The following is a 19,715-nucleotide window of genomic DNA, read 5'->3' on the forward strand; positions in this document are numbered from 1 at the left end:
GGGACATTGCAGAGAAGATGACAAAATTGCATTCAATCAGAACGATCCCATTCATTCATTGTTCATCACAGCCAGAAACAATTACAACTACTCAATCGAACCAGAGACAGTCAAAGACAAGGAAGAGTCTAGGACGATGTGAACTTGGTGACGGCCTTGGTGCCCTCGGAGACGGCGTGCTTGGCGAGCTCGCCGGGCAGGACGAGGCGCACGGAGGTCTGGATCTCCCGGGAGGTGATGGTGGGCTTCTTGTTGTACCTTGCCAGCTTGGCGGACTCGCCGGCGAGCTTCTCAAATATATCGTTGATGAAGGAGTTCATGATGGACATGGCCTTGGAGGAGATGCCGATGTCCGGGTGCACCTGCTTGAGCACCTTGAAGATGTAGATTTTGTACGTCTCCACGCTCTTCTTCGCCTTCTTCTTGCCCTTCTTGTCGCCGCCGCCCTCCTTGGCCGCCGGCAGCCGCTTCTCCGCCTTGGGCTTCTTCTCCCCCTTGGCGGGCGCCTTCTCCGCCTTCTCCTCCACCGGCTTCTTCTCCGCGGGCTTCTTCTCGGCCTTGGGCGCCATCACGGACGGATCGAGGAAGGTGGCTCCGGCGAGAGGAGGAGGATGAGAGTGTTCTTGCTGGATTGCGACGAGGTGCGATGGGGAATCAAATAATGCTAGACTTACGCAGTTTTGGTTACGGGATTTCTTTACGGGATGAGGTGGAATCATTCAGTTGGAGCAGATCTTTTTCATCCCGTGAGATTAGGAACTGAAGCCCCCCCACGTTCCTCCACGTATGCCCGTAAGTAGGATCACGTAAAAACAATCCGTAAGTGTAGCATTGTTGATGGGGAATTGGGTTTGGGGGCGTCGTTTTTATAGAGAGGCGCGGTGGGATGTGATTGGTTGGAACGGGGCGGACGCGGATCGGTGGAGTGGAGAGATCTGGAGCGTTGAGAGGAACTGGACGGTAGGGATTGGGGCTCGCGGAGATGCCTGAGGGAAGTCGGGCGCGCGGATACCTGATCAGTTTAGGTGCTGAGCGCGAAATTTGGGCGCCGAAATGGAAACGGCGATGGATTTTTGCCCGTTCTCGGATTTGGGTCCGCCAAAAGCCTACGAACTCCCTTCAGAGCATCATTTACTACTCTCTGCGTAAAAACGGATTTGTACATGCACTAGACGAACATTGATTTTAAACAATTTCACAGGAATTCTAAACGATATTCATCTATTTATTTATTTTGAACAAGATTCATCTATTTTCAAACTATATGTGGATTATTTGACTTGTAGGACTTGATTCCGTACGAATGTTTTTTTAAGGGGATATGCAGCCATATTTCTAATTAGGGATGTAAAAGAATCTGAAAGTTTACCATATCATATACCATATTTTCTTAATGGATTTGGGGCCGGATCGGATAATGGCCAGTTGTGGACTCGAATACGGATAGACGATACCACAAGTTTGGAACGCAAATGGAGCGAATTCAGGTCATAACCACGTAAATAAAACAGGTTCATATGGATGCAATAACGCAAACACAAGCGATAGGATAATACTGACATATACTTTAATAGCCTAATATCCTAATGTTTGGACTCTAGTTTGATAGAGTGACCATATAAGTGAGCTATTGTTTAACGGATGAAACTCGAGAACTCGCTATCTAATAAGTATGCTATATTAGCTTTATATTTCGAGTGAAAATCGTATTATTATTCAGATAAAATCCATCATATAATTCTATGTTAACATTTTGATTTGGCTACTTTTTAATAAATAAATAAATAAAGGCAGTATGCATCTTTTTGATGCAAAGAAAGGGGTTGATCCCCATTTTGAAAAAACAAAACAATATCCGAGTGATCAACATATGGATGGCAAGCTTCAAACATATGATCTCTTCTAGATAGTTCATCTTAACTTGCACTACTTTTTTTGACACATTTACCGTAGGGGAGCTTTTTTTCCGTCATGTTAATGTTTTGAAGGTACACATGAGAGCTCACTCAATCTTCTTCAAAACATACTTTTCATAGACTCAACTTCTCTCGTGAGCAATATTTGTATCACTCCTTGAATAACGCCTTCACTAGTAGGAAAAGCCTTATAGGTGAGATCTTATTTTTGTGGCGCACTAGCCTAAGATGCGCCACAGAAAGTTGTTTTGTGACGCACCTGGCATGGTGCGCCACAAAAATAGCTTATTTTTGTGGCGCACCAAGAATCCATGCGTCACAGAAACAAGGTGGGGCCCACACCCTACCACCCCCAATCATAGATTTCACTATTTCTGTGGCGCATAGGTTCTGGTGCGCCACAGAAATAATTTATTATGTGGCGCACTGGTTCTGGTGCGCCACAGAAATAGCGCCTATTATATCATGCCGTACCCCCTCCCTCACCCGTACACCTCTCCCTACCGCTCGTACCCCTCTCCCCTCTCCGATCCCTACCGTCGCGCGCTGCCGCCTTTCATGGTGAGCGCTGCCGTCGCCGTCGCCTTCCTCCGCGAGGGCCGCATGCCGCCATGCTCCACCCATCCCCGCCACCAGCAGCACAAGCCGCTGCGGCGAGGAGGGGCCGCCGCATCAAGGAGGAGGGGCCGGCGTCGCGTCAAGGTGGAGGAGCTGTCGCGTCCTCCACCCCTGTCGTCGTCGTCGGTGAGCTCCTCCACCCCTGCCGTCATCGTCGGTGAGCTTTCTCCCCTCCCGTCCCCTCCCTCTTCCTCTCTCGCGCGAGCACAAAGTGCTCGACGAAATGCACCACAGAGAGGTTGTGTTGCTAGGTTGTGCTACTATGTTGTGCTGCTGTTGCTCGACGAAATTACTTTGTTGTGCTGATGTTGCTCTACGAAATTACTTTGTTGTGCTTGAAAGTGCATGGAGTCTCCATGTGTAGTTTTTGTAATTAATGACAATCCATATGGACTAATGTTTGCATTGAGTTATATTTGTAGGAGTTGTTCATAGGTAATGCTTGAACCATATGTTGGCTTCAAGGTTGCAATAAGAAGAAATTGATGAAGGATATCAAGTGTCAAGTATGTCTTGAATATGAAGATGAAGTGATCCCTCAAGTTACTTCAAGACATCAACATTATGAAGAATGAAGAAATGAAGTGCAAGTTCAAGATGAGCCAACTCGAAGAGATCATATGCTTGAAGCTTGCCATCCATATGGTGATCATGGATATGTGAAGACGCACCGAAGAAGAAGCTCTCCCACAGTGGAGTATGGAGGAGCATTTCGCATGACTTCATCAAGCAAGCACAATCAAGAAAGGCGTTCCATCTTGTTGCGGTCAAGACTGTCATCATCAAGCTCAAGTGGAATGTGCAAGGTTAAGGTTTGCTCTTGATAGGGTTTCTTTCTCACCGGTCTCATGGTGTAGTTGGAGACCGGTTTATAGTTTAGTTACCGTACTATCAAGAGGGCTCTCGAGTGAGTAACTCGATCGTATCCTTCGGAGAGCTCAAACCTTTGCATCTTTGCATCATCTTTCTTGGTTGTTATTTGGATCTTATCCATATGATGTTTTAGAGCTTGTGTTTATTCTCATGACAAGCTCTAGTTCATCGAAAACGGATTTCGCATAGATCACTTGTTGCGTTTTCGAGTTTAGTGATTTTCTCGGTTTCTCATGTTGAGGTGTTGCACCTCTAAAAATAATAGAAAATCACCCTCACTAGTTTCCATATTTTCCAACAAAATTGGGTAAGCTCTTGTCATCCTCTTTCCAACAAAATTGGGTAAGCTCTTGTCGTCCTCTTTCTAACAAAATTGGTTTCACTCTATTTGGAGCTACCAATCTTAAGTTTTGGATTTTACAAGGTAGCATGTCTATATCACCAGGCCGGATTTTCCGGGCCGAATATTTGCAAAATATCCAGCCCCTGAAATTTGGCTAAGTACTTTCTGACGAGCAACTCAGTAGTCCCCTGGATCGAGGCCGGACTTTTGCTCGGATTTTCCAGAAGCCGGATTTTCCGCGGGGGGGGGGGGGGGGGGAGGGGCTTATTATCCGGCCCCTACTTGGACCGGATTATCCGCCCCCAAATTTGCCCCAACGGCTCGATTTTCTTGAGGGGTATAAATCCCCCCTTCTTCCTCCTTGGGCGGCTGCTCCTCACACTCTCTCTCTCTCCTCCATTGTTGATCTTGAGAAGCTTGCCCTATCTCTCTATCGCTCCATGATTCTTGCCCCCTTTTGAGGGAAAGGAGAGAGGAGATCTAGATCCACACTTTGACCAAACCATATCATCTCTCTGTGAGTGAATCTTTGGGATTTAGATCTTGGAGAATTTTATGTTCTCCTCTTTGTTCTTCCTCTCTTATCCCCCCAATAGCTTTTGTAGCTTTGTTGGAATTTGAGAGAGAAGGACTTGAGCATCTTTGTGGTGTTCTTGCCATTGCATTTGGTGCATAGGTTTGAGTTCTCCACGATGATTCGTGGAAGTGAAAGCAAGAAGGTTGTTACTCTTGGGTTCTTGGAACCCTAGACGGATTCTAGGCCTTTGTGACAATTTCTTGGGAGCCTCCAATTAAGTTGTGGATGCGTGCCCCAAGATTTGTGTAAGGCCCGATTTCCGCCTCGAAGGAAATCCCTTAGTGGAGCCGTGACCTAGGCCTTTGTGGCGAGGGTCACCGGAGAATAAGGTGAGGTGCCTTTGTGGCGTTCGGTGTGTGGTGTGAGTACCGCATCTTGGGGTGAGGCCTTTGTGGCGTTGGTGTGCATCGAGCAACCACACCTCAAGGTGAGCCTCTTGTGGCGTTCGGGAACACTAAGACACCGCACCTCTCCAACGGAGATTAGCACTCGCAAGAGTGTGAACTTCGAGATAAATCTTCGTCTCCCGCGTGCCTCGGTTATCTCTATACCCGAGCTCTTTACTTATGCACTTTACCTTGTGATAGTCATCATGCTTGAAGTTATATATCTTGCTATCACATAGTTGCTTGTATTGCTTAACATAAGTTGTTGGTGCACATAGATGAACCATAGTATATAGGCTTTGGGCTTGACAAAGTAAACACTAGTTTTATTCCGCATTTGTTAAGCCCATCTCGTAAAAGTTTTAAATAGCCTATTCACCCCCCCCCCCCTCTAGGCAACATCTGTGTCCTTTCAGTGCTGCTGTTGCTCGACGAAATTACTTTGTGCTGTTATTGTGCTGCTCGTTTATGTGAGCTGATGTGGGTGTTGTGCATGTGGTTCTTGCTGGAACTATTGCTTTAGCAAGAACAAATGCTCTTGCTCATTAGCTTAAGCAGTAATGATGTGATGCTTAACTGTGTAATGATACTGCCTTTATATGAACTGTTTATGGTAATGATTAAATATGCATGTGCTAAGCTGGTTGCCTCTATATTATTGGATTGAGTGATATGTCTACTGCTTGTTTGCTCTCCAAATGTGTTGGTAGCTAGTGTGGGTTTGGAAAGTGGCATGTTAATCAGTAGGTGATTAATATATAATCCCTTGGTCTATACCAAGTGATGAATATATAATCCCTTTGGAGCATCTGCCTCATGCTATATATGTGTGTTTGAGCATGCTTATGATGGATTGCTTGCTTGTTTGTGTTGCTGGTTGCATCTCAAAGTTGGAAATTTGGTTGGTTTTGATGAAAATAGAGATATCCACAGTAGGGGATCATGTAAATGAATGCCACTGTGGTATCCTTTGAAGAAAATGGACTGTTTCTGATGGTTTTAAAAGGCTAGGTGGTGATAGGTGATTCAGTTGGCTACCAAGGACTTGTCTCATCTGGTTCGCTGGGATATGCTATGTGTTCTTGCTTGTTTAGGTATATCTATCACTTACTGGATTTACTGGTTCTTGCTTGGCCTCTCTTTTGCCAGCATCACTTGGTCTATACCAAGTGATGAATAATCCCTTTGGAGCATCTGCTCCATGCTATATATGTGTGTTTGAGCATGCTTATGATGGATTGCTTGCTTGTTTGTATTGCTGGTTGCATCTCAAAGTTGGACATTTGGTTGGTTTTGTGAATTGCTTGCTTGTTTGTGTGTTTGAGCATGCTTATGATGGTTGCTGGTTTGGTGGTGTTTTTGTACTTGCCGATGATTAGAATGTTTGGTCGATCACTACTCTCTGGGGTGGCGTGAGTGAACCTGGTGTGATGGCACAAATATCAATTTGTTGTGCATCCTACTTGGCTTCGCTTACGCCATCCCTGAATGTTAATATTTGTTTCGACCAAAAAAATATGAGGCATATGCTATCTAGCTAGTTGATACCACTTGGCTCTTTCTTCCATTTTAGTGCCGATGATTAGAATGTTTGGTCACCTATACACTCCGGGGCGGCGCAAGCGAGCCTGGTGTGATGGCGCAAATATCAATCTCTTGTGCATCCTACCGGCCTCGCTTACTCTGTCCCAGAATGTGAAAATTTGTTTCGACCAACAAAATATGAGGCATATGATATCTAGTTGATACCAGTTGGCTCTTTCTTCCATTTTAGTGCCGATGGTTAGAATGTTTGGTCACTCGTACACTCGGGGGTGGAGCAAGTGAGCCTGGTGTGATGGCACAATATCAATCTCTTGTGCATCCTACCTGGCCTCACTTACTCCATCCCTGAATGTTAATATTTGTTTCGACCAACAAAGTATGAGGCATATGCTATCTAGTTGAGATACCACTTGTCTCTTTCTTCCATTTTATAGTGCCGATGATTAGAATGTTTGGTCACTCGTACACTCTGGGGTGGCGCCAGCGAGCCTGGTGTGATGGCACAAATATCAATCTCTTGTGCATCCTACCTGGCCTCGTTGACGCCATCCCTGAATGTTAATATTTGTTTCGACCAACAAAGTATGAGGCATTTCATTTAGTTCATACTAGCTACTTGTCTCTTATTTGAGTTGGCACTTCTTAATTGCATTGTTCTTTCTTCCATTTTAGTGTCGATGATTAAATTTTGTGGTCACTACACACTTGGGGGAGGGGCCAGTGAGCCTGGTGCGATGACAAAAATATCAATTTCTTGTGCATCCTACCTGGCCTCACTGACCCCTTCCCTAAATGTTAATATTTATTTTGATCAACAATGTATGAGGCCCTTATCATTCCATTTGCTTTGGTATTTTGAAAATGCCGATGATTAAAATGCTTGGTCACCGTACACTCAGGGGCGGTGTTAGTGAGCCTCGTGTGATTGCACAAATATCAATCTCTTGTGCATCCTACCTGGCTCACTAACTCCGTCCCGGAATGTTAATATTTGTTTCGACCAACAAAGTATGAGACATGCTATTTAGTTGATACTAGTTGGCTCGTATTTGATTTGGACTTATTCGTTTATTTTGGTCTTTCTTCGAGATAACACGATGATTAAAATGTTTGGTCACCGTACACTTGGGGGTGACGTAAGTGATCCTGGTAAGATAGCACAAATATCAATCTCTTGTGCATCGGACTTGGTCTCACTTATGCCATTTCTGAATGTTAATATTTGTGTTGACCAACAATGTATGAGCATTTATTCTATTTCTCTTGTGCATCAAACTTGTTGGTCTCACTTGGTCTCACTTTCTTCCATTTTAATCATAGTTGGAACCGGATGAAGACCGCGATGCAAGCGAGCCTGGTGGGTAGAGAGGAGGGAGCAAAGGAGGAACCGGATGAAGACCACTTTGTATCTCGAAATTGTAAAATTTGTATGAATTAAGAGTTGTATGTAAAACATTTGACACTTGCCACTATATATGTATCTCGATCGGGCTCTAAGTAATGTGATGATGATGTCTATATTATATCTGTGCAATATACATGCTATTTATATTATATCTACATATTTCTGTATGTTGCTGTATATAACCTGTATATTGTTGCATATAACCTGTATGTGTATAGCAGGCATCACAAAGTCGTGTATAATACGAGCAAATTCTGTGGCGCACTGAAAATCAATTCTGTGGCGCACCTAAGACCTCGTGCGCCACAGTAACCTTAACTCTGTGGCGCATGTACATGTGCGCCACAGAAACCTTATTTTTGTGGCGAAATTTCTGTGGCGCACCGCTGATACGCGTACAGCACGCGTCCGTTGGGAACCCCAAGAGGAAGGTGTGATGCGTACAGCGGCAAGTTTTCCCTCAGTATGAAACCAAGGTTTATCGAACCAGTAGGAGCCAAGAAGCACGTTGAAGGTTGATGGCGGCGAGATGTAGTGCGGCGCAACACCAGGGATTCCGGCGCCAACGTGGAACCTGCACAACACAAACCAAGTACTTTGCCCCGACGAAACAGCGAGGTTGTCAATCTCACCGGCTTGCTGTAACAAAGGATTAGATGTATAGTGTGGATGATGATTGTTTGCAGAAAACAGTAGAACAATATTGCAGTAGATTGTATTTCAGTATAGAGAATTGGACCGGGGTCCACAGTTCACTAGAGGTGTCTCTCCCATAAGATAAACAGCATGTTGGGTGAACAAATTACAGTTGGGCAATTGACAAATAAAGAGGGCATGACCATGCACATACATATTATGATGAGTATAGTGAGATTTAATTGGGCATTACGACAAAGTACATAGACCGCTATCCAGCATGCATCTATGCCTAAAAGGTCCACCTTCAGGTTATCATCCGAACCCCCTCCAGTATTAAGTTGCTAACAACAGACAATTGCATTAAGTATTGCGCGTAATGTAATCAGTAACTACATCCTCGAACATAGCACCAATGTTTTATCCCTAGTGGCAACAGCACATCCATAATCTTAGAGGTTTCTCTCACTCCTCCAGATTCACGGAGACATGAACCCACTATCGAGCATAAATACTCCCTCTTGGAGTTACTAGCATCAACTTGGCCAGAGCATCTACTAATAACGGAGAGCATGCAAGATCATAAACAACACATAGATATAAATTGATAATCAACATAACATGGTATTCTCTATTCATCGGATACCAACAAACACAACATATAGAATTACAGATAGATGATCTTGATCATGTTCGGCAGCTCACAAGACCCGACAATTAAGCACAATGGGGAGAAGACAACCATCTAGCTACTGCTATGGACCCATAGTCCAGGGGTAGACTACTCACACATCACTCCGGAGGCGACCATGGCGGCGTAGAGTCCTCCGGGAGATGATTCCCCTCTCGGCAGGGTGCCGGAGGCGATCTCCCGAATCCCCGAGATGGGATTGGCGGCGGCGGCGTCTGGAAGGTTTTCCGTATCGTGGCTCTCGGTACTGGGGGTTTCGCGACGAAGGCTATTTGTAGGCGGAAGGGCAGGTCAAGGGGCGTCACGAGGGGCCCACACCATAGGTCGGCGCGGCCAGGGCTTGGGCCGCGCCGCCCTGTGGTTTGGCCACCTCGTGGCCCCACTTCGTCTCCTCTTCGGTCTTCTGGAAGCTTCGTGGCAAAATAGGACCCTGGGCGTTGATTTCGTCCAATTCCGAGAATATTTCCTTACTAGGATTTCTGAAACCAAAAAACAGCAGAAACAAAGAATCGGCACTTCGGCATCTTGTTAATAGGTTAGTTCCAAATCGCACGAATATGACATAAAGTGTGCATAAAACATGTAGATATCATCAATAATGTGGCATGGAACATAAGAAATTATCGATACGTCGGAGACGTATCAGCATCCCCAAGCTTAGTTCCTGCTCGTCCCGAGCAGGTAAACGATAAACAAAGATAATTTCTGGAGTGACATGCCATCATAACCTTGATCATACTATTTGTAAAGCATATGTAGTGAATGCAGCGATCAAAACAATGTAAATGACATGAGTAAACAAGTGAATCATATAGCAAAGACTTTTCATGAATAGTACTTAAAGTCAAGCATCAATAAGTCTTGCATAAGAGTTAACTCAAAAAGCAATAATTCATAGTAGAAGCATTGAAGCCATACAAAGGAAGATGAAGTTTCAGCGGTTGCTTTCAACTTGTAACATGTATATCTCATGGATATTGTCAACATACAGTAATATAACAAGTGCAATATGCAAATATGTAGGAATCAATGCACAGTTCACACAAGTGTTTGCTTCTTGAGGTGGAGAGAAATAGGTGAACTGACTCAACAATAAAAGTAAAAGAATGGTCCTTCAAAGAGGAAAGCATCGATTGCTATATTTGTGCTAGAGCTTTGATTTTGAAAACAAGAAACAATTTTGTCAACGGTAGTAATAAAGCATATGTATCATGTAAATTATATCTTACAAGTTGCAAGCCTCATGCATAGTATACTAATAGTGCCCGCACCTTGTCCTAATTAGCTTGGACTACCGGGATCATCGCAATGCACATGTTTTAACCAAGTGTCACAAAGGGGTACCTCTATGCCGCCTGTACAAAGGTCTAAGGAGAAAGCTCGCATCGGATTTCTCGCTATTGATTATTCTCAACTTAGACATCCATACCGGGACAACATAGACAACAGATAATGGACTCCTCTTTTATGCATAAGCATGTAGCAACAATTAATTTTTCTCATTTGAGATTGAGGATATATGTCCAAAACTGAAACTTCCACCATGGATCATGGCTTTAGTTAGCGGCCCAATGTTCTTCTCTAACAATATGCACGCTCTAACCATAAGGTGGTAGATCGCCCTTACTTCAGACAAGACGAACATGCATAGCAACTCACATGAAATTCAACATAGAGTAGTTGATGGCGTCCCCAGTGAACATGGTTATCGCACAACGAGCAACTTAATAAGAGATAAAGTGCATAAGTACATATTCAATACCACAATAGTTTTTAAGCTATTTGTCCCATGAGCTATATATTGTAAAGGTAGAGAATGGAAATTTAAAGGTAGCACTCAAGCAATTTACTTTGGAATGGCGGAGAAATACCATGTAGTAGGTAGGTATGGTGGACACAAATGGCATAGTGGTTGGCTCAAGTATTTGGGATGCATGAGAAGTATTCCTTCTCGATACAAAGTTTAGGCTAGCAAGGCCATTTGAAACAAACACAAGGATGAACCGGTGCAGCAAAACTCACATAAAAGACATATTGAAAACATTATAAGACTCTACACCGTCTTCCTTGTTGTTCAAACTCAATACTAGAAATTATCTAGACCTTAGAGAGACCAAATATGCAAACCAAATTTTAGCATGCTCTATGTATTTCTTCATTAATGGGTGCAAAGTATATGATGCAAGAGCTTAAACATGAGCACAACAATTGCCAAGTATCACATTATCCAAGACATTATAGCAATTACTACATTTATCATTTTCCAATTCCAACCATATAACAATTTAACGAAGAAGAAACTTCGCCATGAACATTATGAGTAAAGCCTAAGGACATATTTGTCCATATGCTACAGCGGAGCGTGTCTCTCTCCCACACAAAGAATGGTAGGATCCATTTTGTTCAAACAAAACAAAAACAAAAACAAACCGACGCTCCAAGAAAAGCACATAAGATGTGATGGAATAAAAATATAGTTTCAGGGGAGGAACCTGATAATGTTGTCGGTGAAGAAGGGGATGCCTTGGGCATCCTGTAATATCCCAGGTAATGGGGTTACAAAATAGAGGAAATAGATGTGTGCATTGCATTCATGCATAGAAAATCTGGGGAATTTTCGCGCTTTAAAGTAAAACTGTCACAGTAACTGAAGTTTCACTTGACCTTGGTGGAATTGAAGTAGCTCATCAAGTCAAGCGCTATAAACCTCAATGTGACTTTGGTAAAACCTTGTTTTGGGTAGAGATGATTTGATCTAAGGGGTTAGATCAAATGAGATTAAAATAAACACAACAACACCTTAATCAATGATCAATTGCTTGATCTCATAAAAGATCATAATATGGTGTTCCTTGTCACAACATATGAACATCCATTTAATTGGAAGTTAAGTAACAATAAAATGAAGAAAACATTCTTGACTTATCTTTTCCATGTCTTAAACCAATCCATGATCCTACCATGAACCTCATGGTATTCATTTTACCTCATCCTTGGAAACCAGATAAGGAGATCCAACTAAAGAATATAATCCTTCTCTATTCCAAATTAGTATTACATCAAAACTAGAGGGGTGAGAGTTCTGTTATAATTATTAGAGAAGCAATAACAAACCTTGAGCTAAACCTTGGATATACATCCATGGATTCAAACCATCACCTTTAAGAGGAACCCTAGGATCTTATTCAAGATATTCCCTAGAGAGAGAATCCATTTATGTTAACCATAGATATTTGGTGACCACATCATTCTCTATGGAGCCTAACCTTAGGTTAGTATTAAATTCCTTCCCAAATGAGAGAGATCATTCATACTAATTCTAGCTCTGTCTATTTAAGAATCAAGGATAAACTTTGAACTAAAGTATTAGGTAAACCATTTCATCTTGGAGGGGTGAGATAATTAAGATAGCCAAGTGGAGATTTAGACTTAATACCTATTGAGATATTGTGAGTACACCATAAACCCTAGAATAACCATCCCTTTATAAGAGAGCCCAAGCTATGGTGTTACACACCAGTAGTTGGGGCAACACTTGAATATAAGGGAGAGAACTATCCATATACCAGATGGTTATATCATCATTGATCAAGTAGAACCCTAACATAATATCTCAGGCATTCTTCTGGGATACAAACTTTAGAGGCAACCATAGTAAACCCATTCAAGAAGGTAAATTAGAAGAGCTATACCTTAACTGATCAAGACAATGCTTGATCATGGAAGTAAAAAACCATTCCATTAGAAATACTTTAGGAAGCCCAACCTTGAACATTATAAATTGAGTAATGATCATAAACCCTAAGAACTTGAGGTAAAGATATTAAGAACAAGTTGATCATGCCTAATCCATGATCATGCTCTTGAGAGATGTGAGGATAAGTTAAACCCTAATAGGATAAGTAGATATCATACACCACATGAAATTATAGGGAGGTAACTAGTAAACAACCCTAGACTTATATCCCAACCTTTACTTGTGAACCACTTGGTGATCATAAGTAGAATCCTACCATATCTATACTTCGGAAATTAAACAACCTAAGAAAACCTTAGAGATAAACTCTATACTTTATATGGTGAGAAACCATATATCCATATGACCAAAGTTAACTATAAAAAGAGCTATAACCAATGTAGTTACTGAAATGATAAATTGAGGTTAATAATAGAAGCCAATTGGTAGAAGATAAAACTAACTATCAATATCATAGTAACTAGAGGAGAACATAAAATGATAAGTAAACAACCACCTCATCATGGTTAGGGGAGATTAACCCTAGCACATGCAATATGGTGTCATCTCATCTCACAACCTAGAATTAAATCTCAACCCTAGTTTATGTATCACTATGGTGATCATAATATGAACCTAGGCCATAATTGAAATTCAAACCAATTGCCATTAGGTGAATATCATTAGAACCCTAGTATGGCATAGTAATAAAATCTTAGGCATCAATTATTGAACCTAGTATTAATCTAGTACTAAATCCTACAACTGAAAACCATGAGAGGTGATCAACCACCCATTCTTGTAACCAAGACCAAACCATGAGGGAAACAAGGTCTATCTTAGATACTTTCAAAGGTAATGATAGTGTTAACCTAAAAAGGGGTTATAGTCGAAATTATAAAACCCTAAAAAAATTTGGTGCTCATATAAAATCATAGGTAAGACATCCACTTCTAAAATAAGAAGTCAAGTCCTAACAAAAACCTCTAAAATATCTGGGGTAGAAATTATTAACTCTAATGATTAAAAACAAATTTGATTCTATAAGAAAAAGGAAATCCAAATGAATATTTAAAACCATACATAAATGAACATTGTAATAAAGCTCACATATATTAAAGGATTATTCAAAAACAACTCAGTAATGCAGTGATCCTTTTCTTTGTCCTAATGATATTCAAATTGTAAAAATGTCTGCAGGGTATAAAATGATTTAAATTCGAATTAAAAATAGAATGCAAAATATAAAAGGAAAACAGAAAATAAAAATAGAAAGGAAAAGAGAGAAGAGGCTTACCAGACTACCTGGCCGTAGCGGCCCATCACCGCAGCCCAAGTCACAACCCAAGCACCGGCCCAAGTCGCAGCCCACCATACCTGTTCAAAAAAATATAAACGAAGGAGGGGCTTCGTCCTCATCTCCTCCTCCACGCATGGACGACAACGAGTTGGCGTGCTCCCTTTCTCCCTCTCGCTGGCGGCCTGCCCTTGCTCGATGGTGTGGCGTGGCGTGCTCCACGTGCGGTATAAAACCCTGGACGAACCAAAGCTGCTCGTTTCTTCCTCCTCTGTCCCAAATTCTCCACGCTGAAACCCTAACCCGCACTGCCTCCGGTCATCGCCGACGATGGAGACAACCCCGTGCCTCACAGAGACCACCATCGGAACCGCCGTCCTCGACATGGTCTCCATGCGCGAGGAATCGAGCTGAATCTCCCGCCAGCGACCACGCCTGGCCGTCTTCTCCGACGCCGGTGACGGCTCAATCCGGCGGCACAGACCCTCTCCGGCTTCGCCGTCAAGCTTGGCGTGTCTCTGGTGAGCTCCTCGATCTCTTGGCGTGCTCTCCATGCTCCCTAGCCCACCGTAGCGTCGCCTCACCGTGTCCCTGCTCGAACCGCCGCAGACCTCACCGCCGATCGAGCTTCGGCGACCCAAACATAGCGGCGCCGCCCTCAAACAGTTCCCCATGACACCAGAGTCGCATACGTTTAGTCTCCTGCCCGCGCACGACCAAAATCATCGTCGATTGACGAATTTCCCGTCGCCCAGTAGCCTCTGGTGATGAACTCGATTTTGACTTCGGTCAAAATCGACGTGGACCCTGGGTCCACCAGTCAGTGGCTGCGTGGGTAACTGGCCGGGTACATTTAGTATTCCTCTGATTTAAATTTCAATTCATTAATTACTGCAGCTTTGCAAATTTTTATAAAATCCATTATAACTCGGAAAAATATAAATAAGACATCAAAATTCTTAGAATATTAAACTCTATCCAATAAAAATATAATATGAAATTTTTATTTTTTAATAAAAATTTAATTGTTTTATACTTACTAATTAAGTCTTTTCTTTTATTCCTAATTGAATTAAAATTCAATAATTAGGAAAACCTTATAAAATAAATAAAAAACCAGTAAGAAAATAAAGAAAACATTAAAGCTATTTTCTTTATTTGTTAATTTGTTAAATCCTTATTAGAAGGATTTAAAACCCTGATTAGTAATTACCCTAATTATTAATTCATTAAAAATAATAAAATGCCAAACCCAACATTATTTTATTTCTAAGTTATTAATAACTTCAATTTCCTTATTGAAGTTATTAATCCTAGAATTATAGGGTAACTAGAAAAACCTAGTTCCATATGGTAGAAAAACAGGAATTCATCATTTCATGTGAAATCCTAAAACCCTAATCCAATTAGAAACCCTAAGTCCAATAATTCAATTGAAACCCAATTTACTTCTAAAACCAAAACCCTAGATCTTCACATGTGACCATAGTGTTCTATTTTCATACATAGAACCATAGGAGCAACTAAACACTAGTCTTGGTCACATAAAATGTAGGAGGCCTAGCACTAATAAGATGGATATCCCATGTGTTCATCTTATCAAACCTAGATGATCAGATAGGAACACCTAAGTCTAAACCTTAGTCCTATCCTCAAAATGATCAACCTTATTCATTCCTATTTAGCATCACACCATTATGATGAACCCTAATAGCAACCATACCTACTATTTTACATAACCCTGTTCCACTAAACCCTACTAGTGTGAGATACTTATAAACCATCCTATTTAGGAACCAACCATTCTTTACTTAGGGAATTAAAGAGCAAACCTAAACAACCTCAACCTAATTGATATACTTCTTATTATTTAAGAAGTATGTTCTTCAAAAGTTATTCTTTTGAAGTAAATAAAGAATCACCATCAACCCTGCTTATAAGAACCTATAAACCCTAGCTAGCAATCACCAGTCAGATAAATTAACCTTGATAGCAATCTTGTATGAATAATTGCTTAGGATACCTAGGCTTAACTCAACCTTACAAGCCCTAGGTGATGATGAATCCAACTAGATTGTGATCCATCTACTACTTACTCCAGAAACCAATTAGAACCATAGAAAACCATAGAACCCCACAAACCTAATTATCATACTTGTTCTTCATCAAAGAACATGTTCTTCAAAAGTTATTCTTTTGAATTATATAATAAGTAATCATCAACCATGTATTATAGGACTTAAAATTGACAACTGCTCTTTATTTATTATACAGCTACTATTCCTGGTTGTGTATGATGGTTACTATTCATTTTGCCATCTGCTTATAATTCTAAAACAACACAACCCTGAATAAGAACCTTGTTTGTGAATCACTCTAAAAATGCAACACACCCTAAACCAATCATTACCACTCACTAATCCTAAATCATCGGGGTTAGGTCACGCTTAGAGCGATTGCATCTCATTCTTATGCATTATTGCATCTTTGCCAATCTTTTAAACATCGTCCTTACCGGACGATGATGCTATTTCAGAATTTGGAGTTATTACGCATCGAAGACCTTGTCTGCATAATCTTGCAGCCAAGAAAGGCAAGTTCATCACTTGCTCATGTCATTTGAGTATCTTTATCAAATTACTTGCAAAGTACTATGGTTATCACTATTGCATAAAAACCAAAACCACTATTTTCATAACTATGAATATGACTATGTGGTGGGCAATGGAACCATGGATTGTGTTGATATGGTGGAGGTTCCATTGCACGGGCTTATATCCATCTAGGATTAAACAACAAATATCGCCAGTGATTCTTGTGCCGTAATACCCGTGTTAACCATAAGATCCGGAGTGGGACGGAGTAGTCAAAAGTGTTTCCACCTCTCGTTCATCAACGGATGCGCTTTATCGTAGACACTTGTATCTGTCAGGGCAAGCGGTTGGCTGGGGAAGCCTTAAGTCCCCACGGCATAGTCCGTAGACACTTGTCGCTCGAAGTGCAAGCAGTTGGCTGGGGAAGCCTTAAGTCCCCACGGTATTGCGGTCTATGATGGGTTGCAGCTACCGTCGAAGGAGTTTGGTTCGATCCCAGACTGTCGTCGTGGTCGGGGTCCACCCTGAAATATATGGGAATAATGGGACCGGCGAGGACCCAGGGTCGGGGCATGCAACAAAGGGTGGGTGTTCGAGGTAGCGGAGGAACATGATTGGCTAGACCTTATACCGGGCCTCACACCATAGGAAGTGTGGACGGGAAGATCACCCGGTTGGCACCAAGGTTAAGATCTCTTATGGGTAAAGCAACACACCTCTGCAGAGTGTAATGAACCATGACCTGTCACTCCCTGTTCCGGGATATGGAACTGCGAACGCGGCCGGAAAGGAGCTCCATGAAGTTCTAGTAAACCGGTGAAGGCTGACGGACATAGTTCTTCTGAATAAAAGCAACCTTTTGAAGAAATGGTTATGAAAACCTGCATTGGTATTAGACTTTCTGGTCTAATGTCGTAGCTAGTGCATTAAACACCTCTTTCCTATAATGAACTTGTTGAGTACGCTCGTACTCATCCCACTCTTAAATCTCCTGCTTAGATATGGAGGCATCGAAGGAGGATCTACAGTGCAACTCGAAGGCCGAGGAGTCAACAACTACTTCAAGAGACAGGACCCTGTCAGAGGAGTCACATACCACATCCATCAAGGAGAAAACCTAGTTTAGCCATAGAAGGGAACTAGCTTCCTAAACCTAGCTCCTAATTAGCTAGAATATATTCTTAGCCTCTGTAGCTAGTTAAATACTCTAAAAATAGAGTTCGTGCTAAGATTAGACTACGAGTCGTTCTTCTGGAGTTTATTTGCAGTTTTACCTCATTGTAAAGTAGGAGGCTGTGATGATCTTATGTAACAGAGTCGATGTTGTAATTCTATAGACATACCTTGGACCCGCATATGTTTCTGTTGTACCACTCTGAGCGATATAATACTAGTGGAACGGTGTTTCATTGGTGTTATATCAGACTTGCATACTACACCATGCAGTGGTATGCCGGGTCACCACAGTTGGTATCAGAGCAAATGCTTTGACCTTAGGATTAAAACCCTTTAAAGGAGACCTATAGGATTGGTAGTGTCTATAGGAAGTTGTCTTAGTTAAACCAAATAGTTCTTATGACTTGAGATGGATATTCACTTGAGAATAATCCTGACACACTTGAGTCAACCTTTCTTATTTATCTTTCCTAAGTAAAGTTAGTTAGCTAATCCCAAACATGTAGTACACTATTAAGTCCTTAAAACAATAAAGATGAGTGGATCACAGTTGGTATACAATACATGGTAGTCCAAAGAGAGGATACAACCATAAGGAAGATATCCTATTGGAAGATGTGTACCAACACAAGTTATGATTAAGTAAGAAATATTCAGACATGTAATAGGAGTAATATCAAGATGAAGATAGTATATAAGAAAGATATCCTACTAGATGGTGTATACAAAGACAAGTAAGGGGTAAGTAAAATCTATCCAAACTTGTGAAATAGTTGATAGTAAGTGAAAAATATAAGTTATATGAGGTAGTATAGACCATGATGAGTCAATCATGAGAAATAAGGAAGAGTGATAGAAATAATATATGTCTACTCACATAGTAGAGTTGCTAATCATATATGATTTACCTGAGAATCATTATGTGATGGAATAGAACATCATAAACATTTAGGAGGAGAACAATAAGAAGTCAGACAATAATGCAAGAACTGTGTTCTAAAAATATGGGAAGTGTGCCAAGCACATCAGGACCATAGTTTTATAGAATCACTTGGAAGTATAGGAGCTATACTCCAAAAGTTATGTGTTTAGAGTAGCCATGCTAGAACCTAGACATATCATGTGAGATAGTCCTCAACAAAATGGAAGTTAAGTAGTACTTCCGGAGAAAATTAGGTTAACCTTAATTACCCTAGACCACTTTGTTTCAAGTTTATCTCATTGCAATTGTGCAAATAAGGTAAAGGGTGAGACAAATAGTAGAATCCCATATACTCGTGCTAAGTATCACGAAATAAACCTATCTTATTTGGTGTTATATACTACACATCAGAGTCTGATGTTTAGAGATGTCTTACTCAACTATTATATTCAGGCTTATGATGATGTGTATTATAAGCACAAAGCTGAATCTTCTTGGATTTTATTGGATTTTCATTGTTTGACTAGATCCATACATGAAGTTTGACTTTGATATGCAAATGCATGTTGCAATATCAAGTTCTTACTTGATGCTATAGATCTAGAGGGTAATGGTATATGTGTGAGGAAGTGACGAATTATACAGATTCTGAAAACAAGATGAAGGTTCATCAGGAAAAGGAAGTAAAGTTGTGGGAAGAAACCACAATATTCAGAAGGAAGTACCAATCAAAACTCATGCTTTACCTCAACAAAGGAGTACTTTAGTACAGGAGAAGCATGAAGGTGAGAAATCTGGAGATTATGGTGAAGCTCAAGCAGATCCATAATTAAAATAGAAGAGGGAATGCATGGGAAATCACTTGGGATACTATAATCATAATGTCAGCTAGTGGTTTTTCTTGCAACAATAAACCCTCGAAGAAGGAAGATGATATATGAAGCCATAACAGATATAAGAAGACCATAGTTGATATCAGAAGACCCCAATTGGTATAGAA

The 19,715-nt window shown here is 41.3% G+C and overlaps 1 protein-coding gene across 1 annotated transcript; it reads right to left on the reverse strand.

The window, feature by feature from the left end:
• Positions 1–6: 6 nt before the first annotated feature.
• On the reverse strand, positions 7–679 carry LOC127321790 (histone H2B.11). The gene has a single exon (XM_051350762.2). It carries the CDS (start codon positions 567–569, stop codon positions 129–131), a length of 441 nt encoding a protein of 146 aa, XP_051206722.2. The 5' UTR covers positions 570–679; the 3' UTR covers positions 7–128.
• Between the last annotated feature and the right edge of the window lie 19,036 nt (positions 680–19,715).

This window comes from Lolium perenne, chromosome 1 (assembly GCF_019359855.2).
Source record: "Lolium perenne isolate Kyuss_39 chromosome 1, Kyuss_2.0, whole genome shotgun sequence".
Lineage (NCBI taxonomy): Eukaryota > Viridiplantae > Streptophyta > Magnoliopsida > Poales > Poaceae > Lolium > Lolium perenne.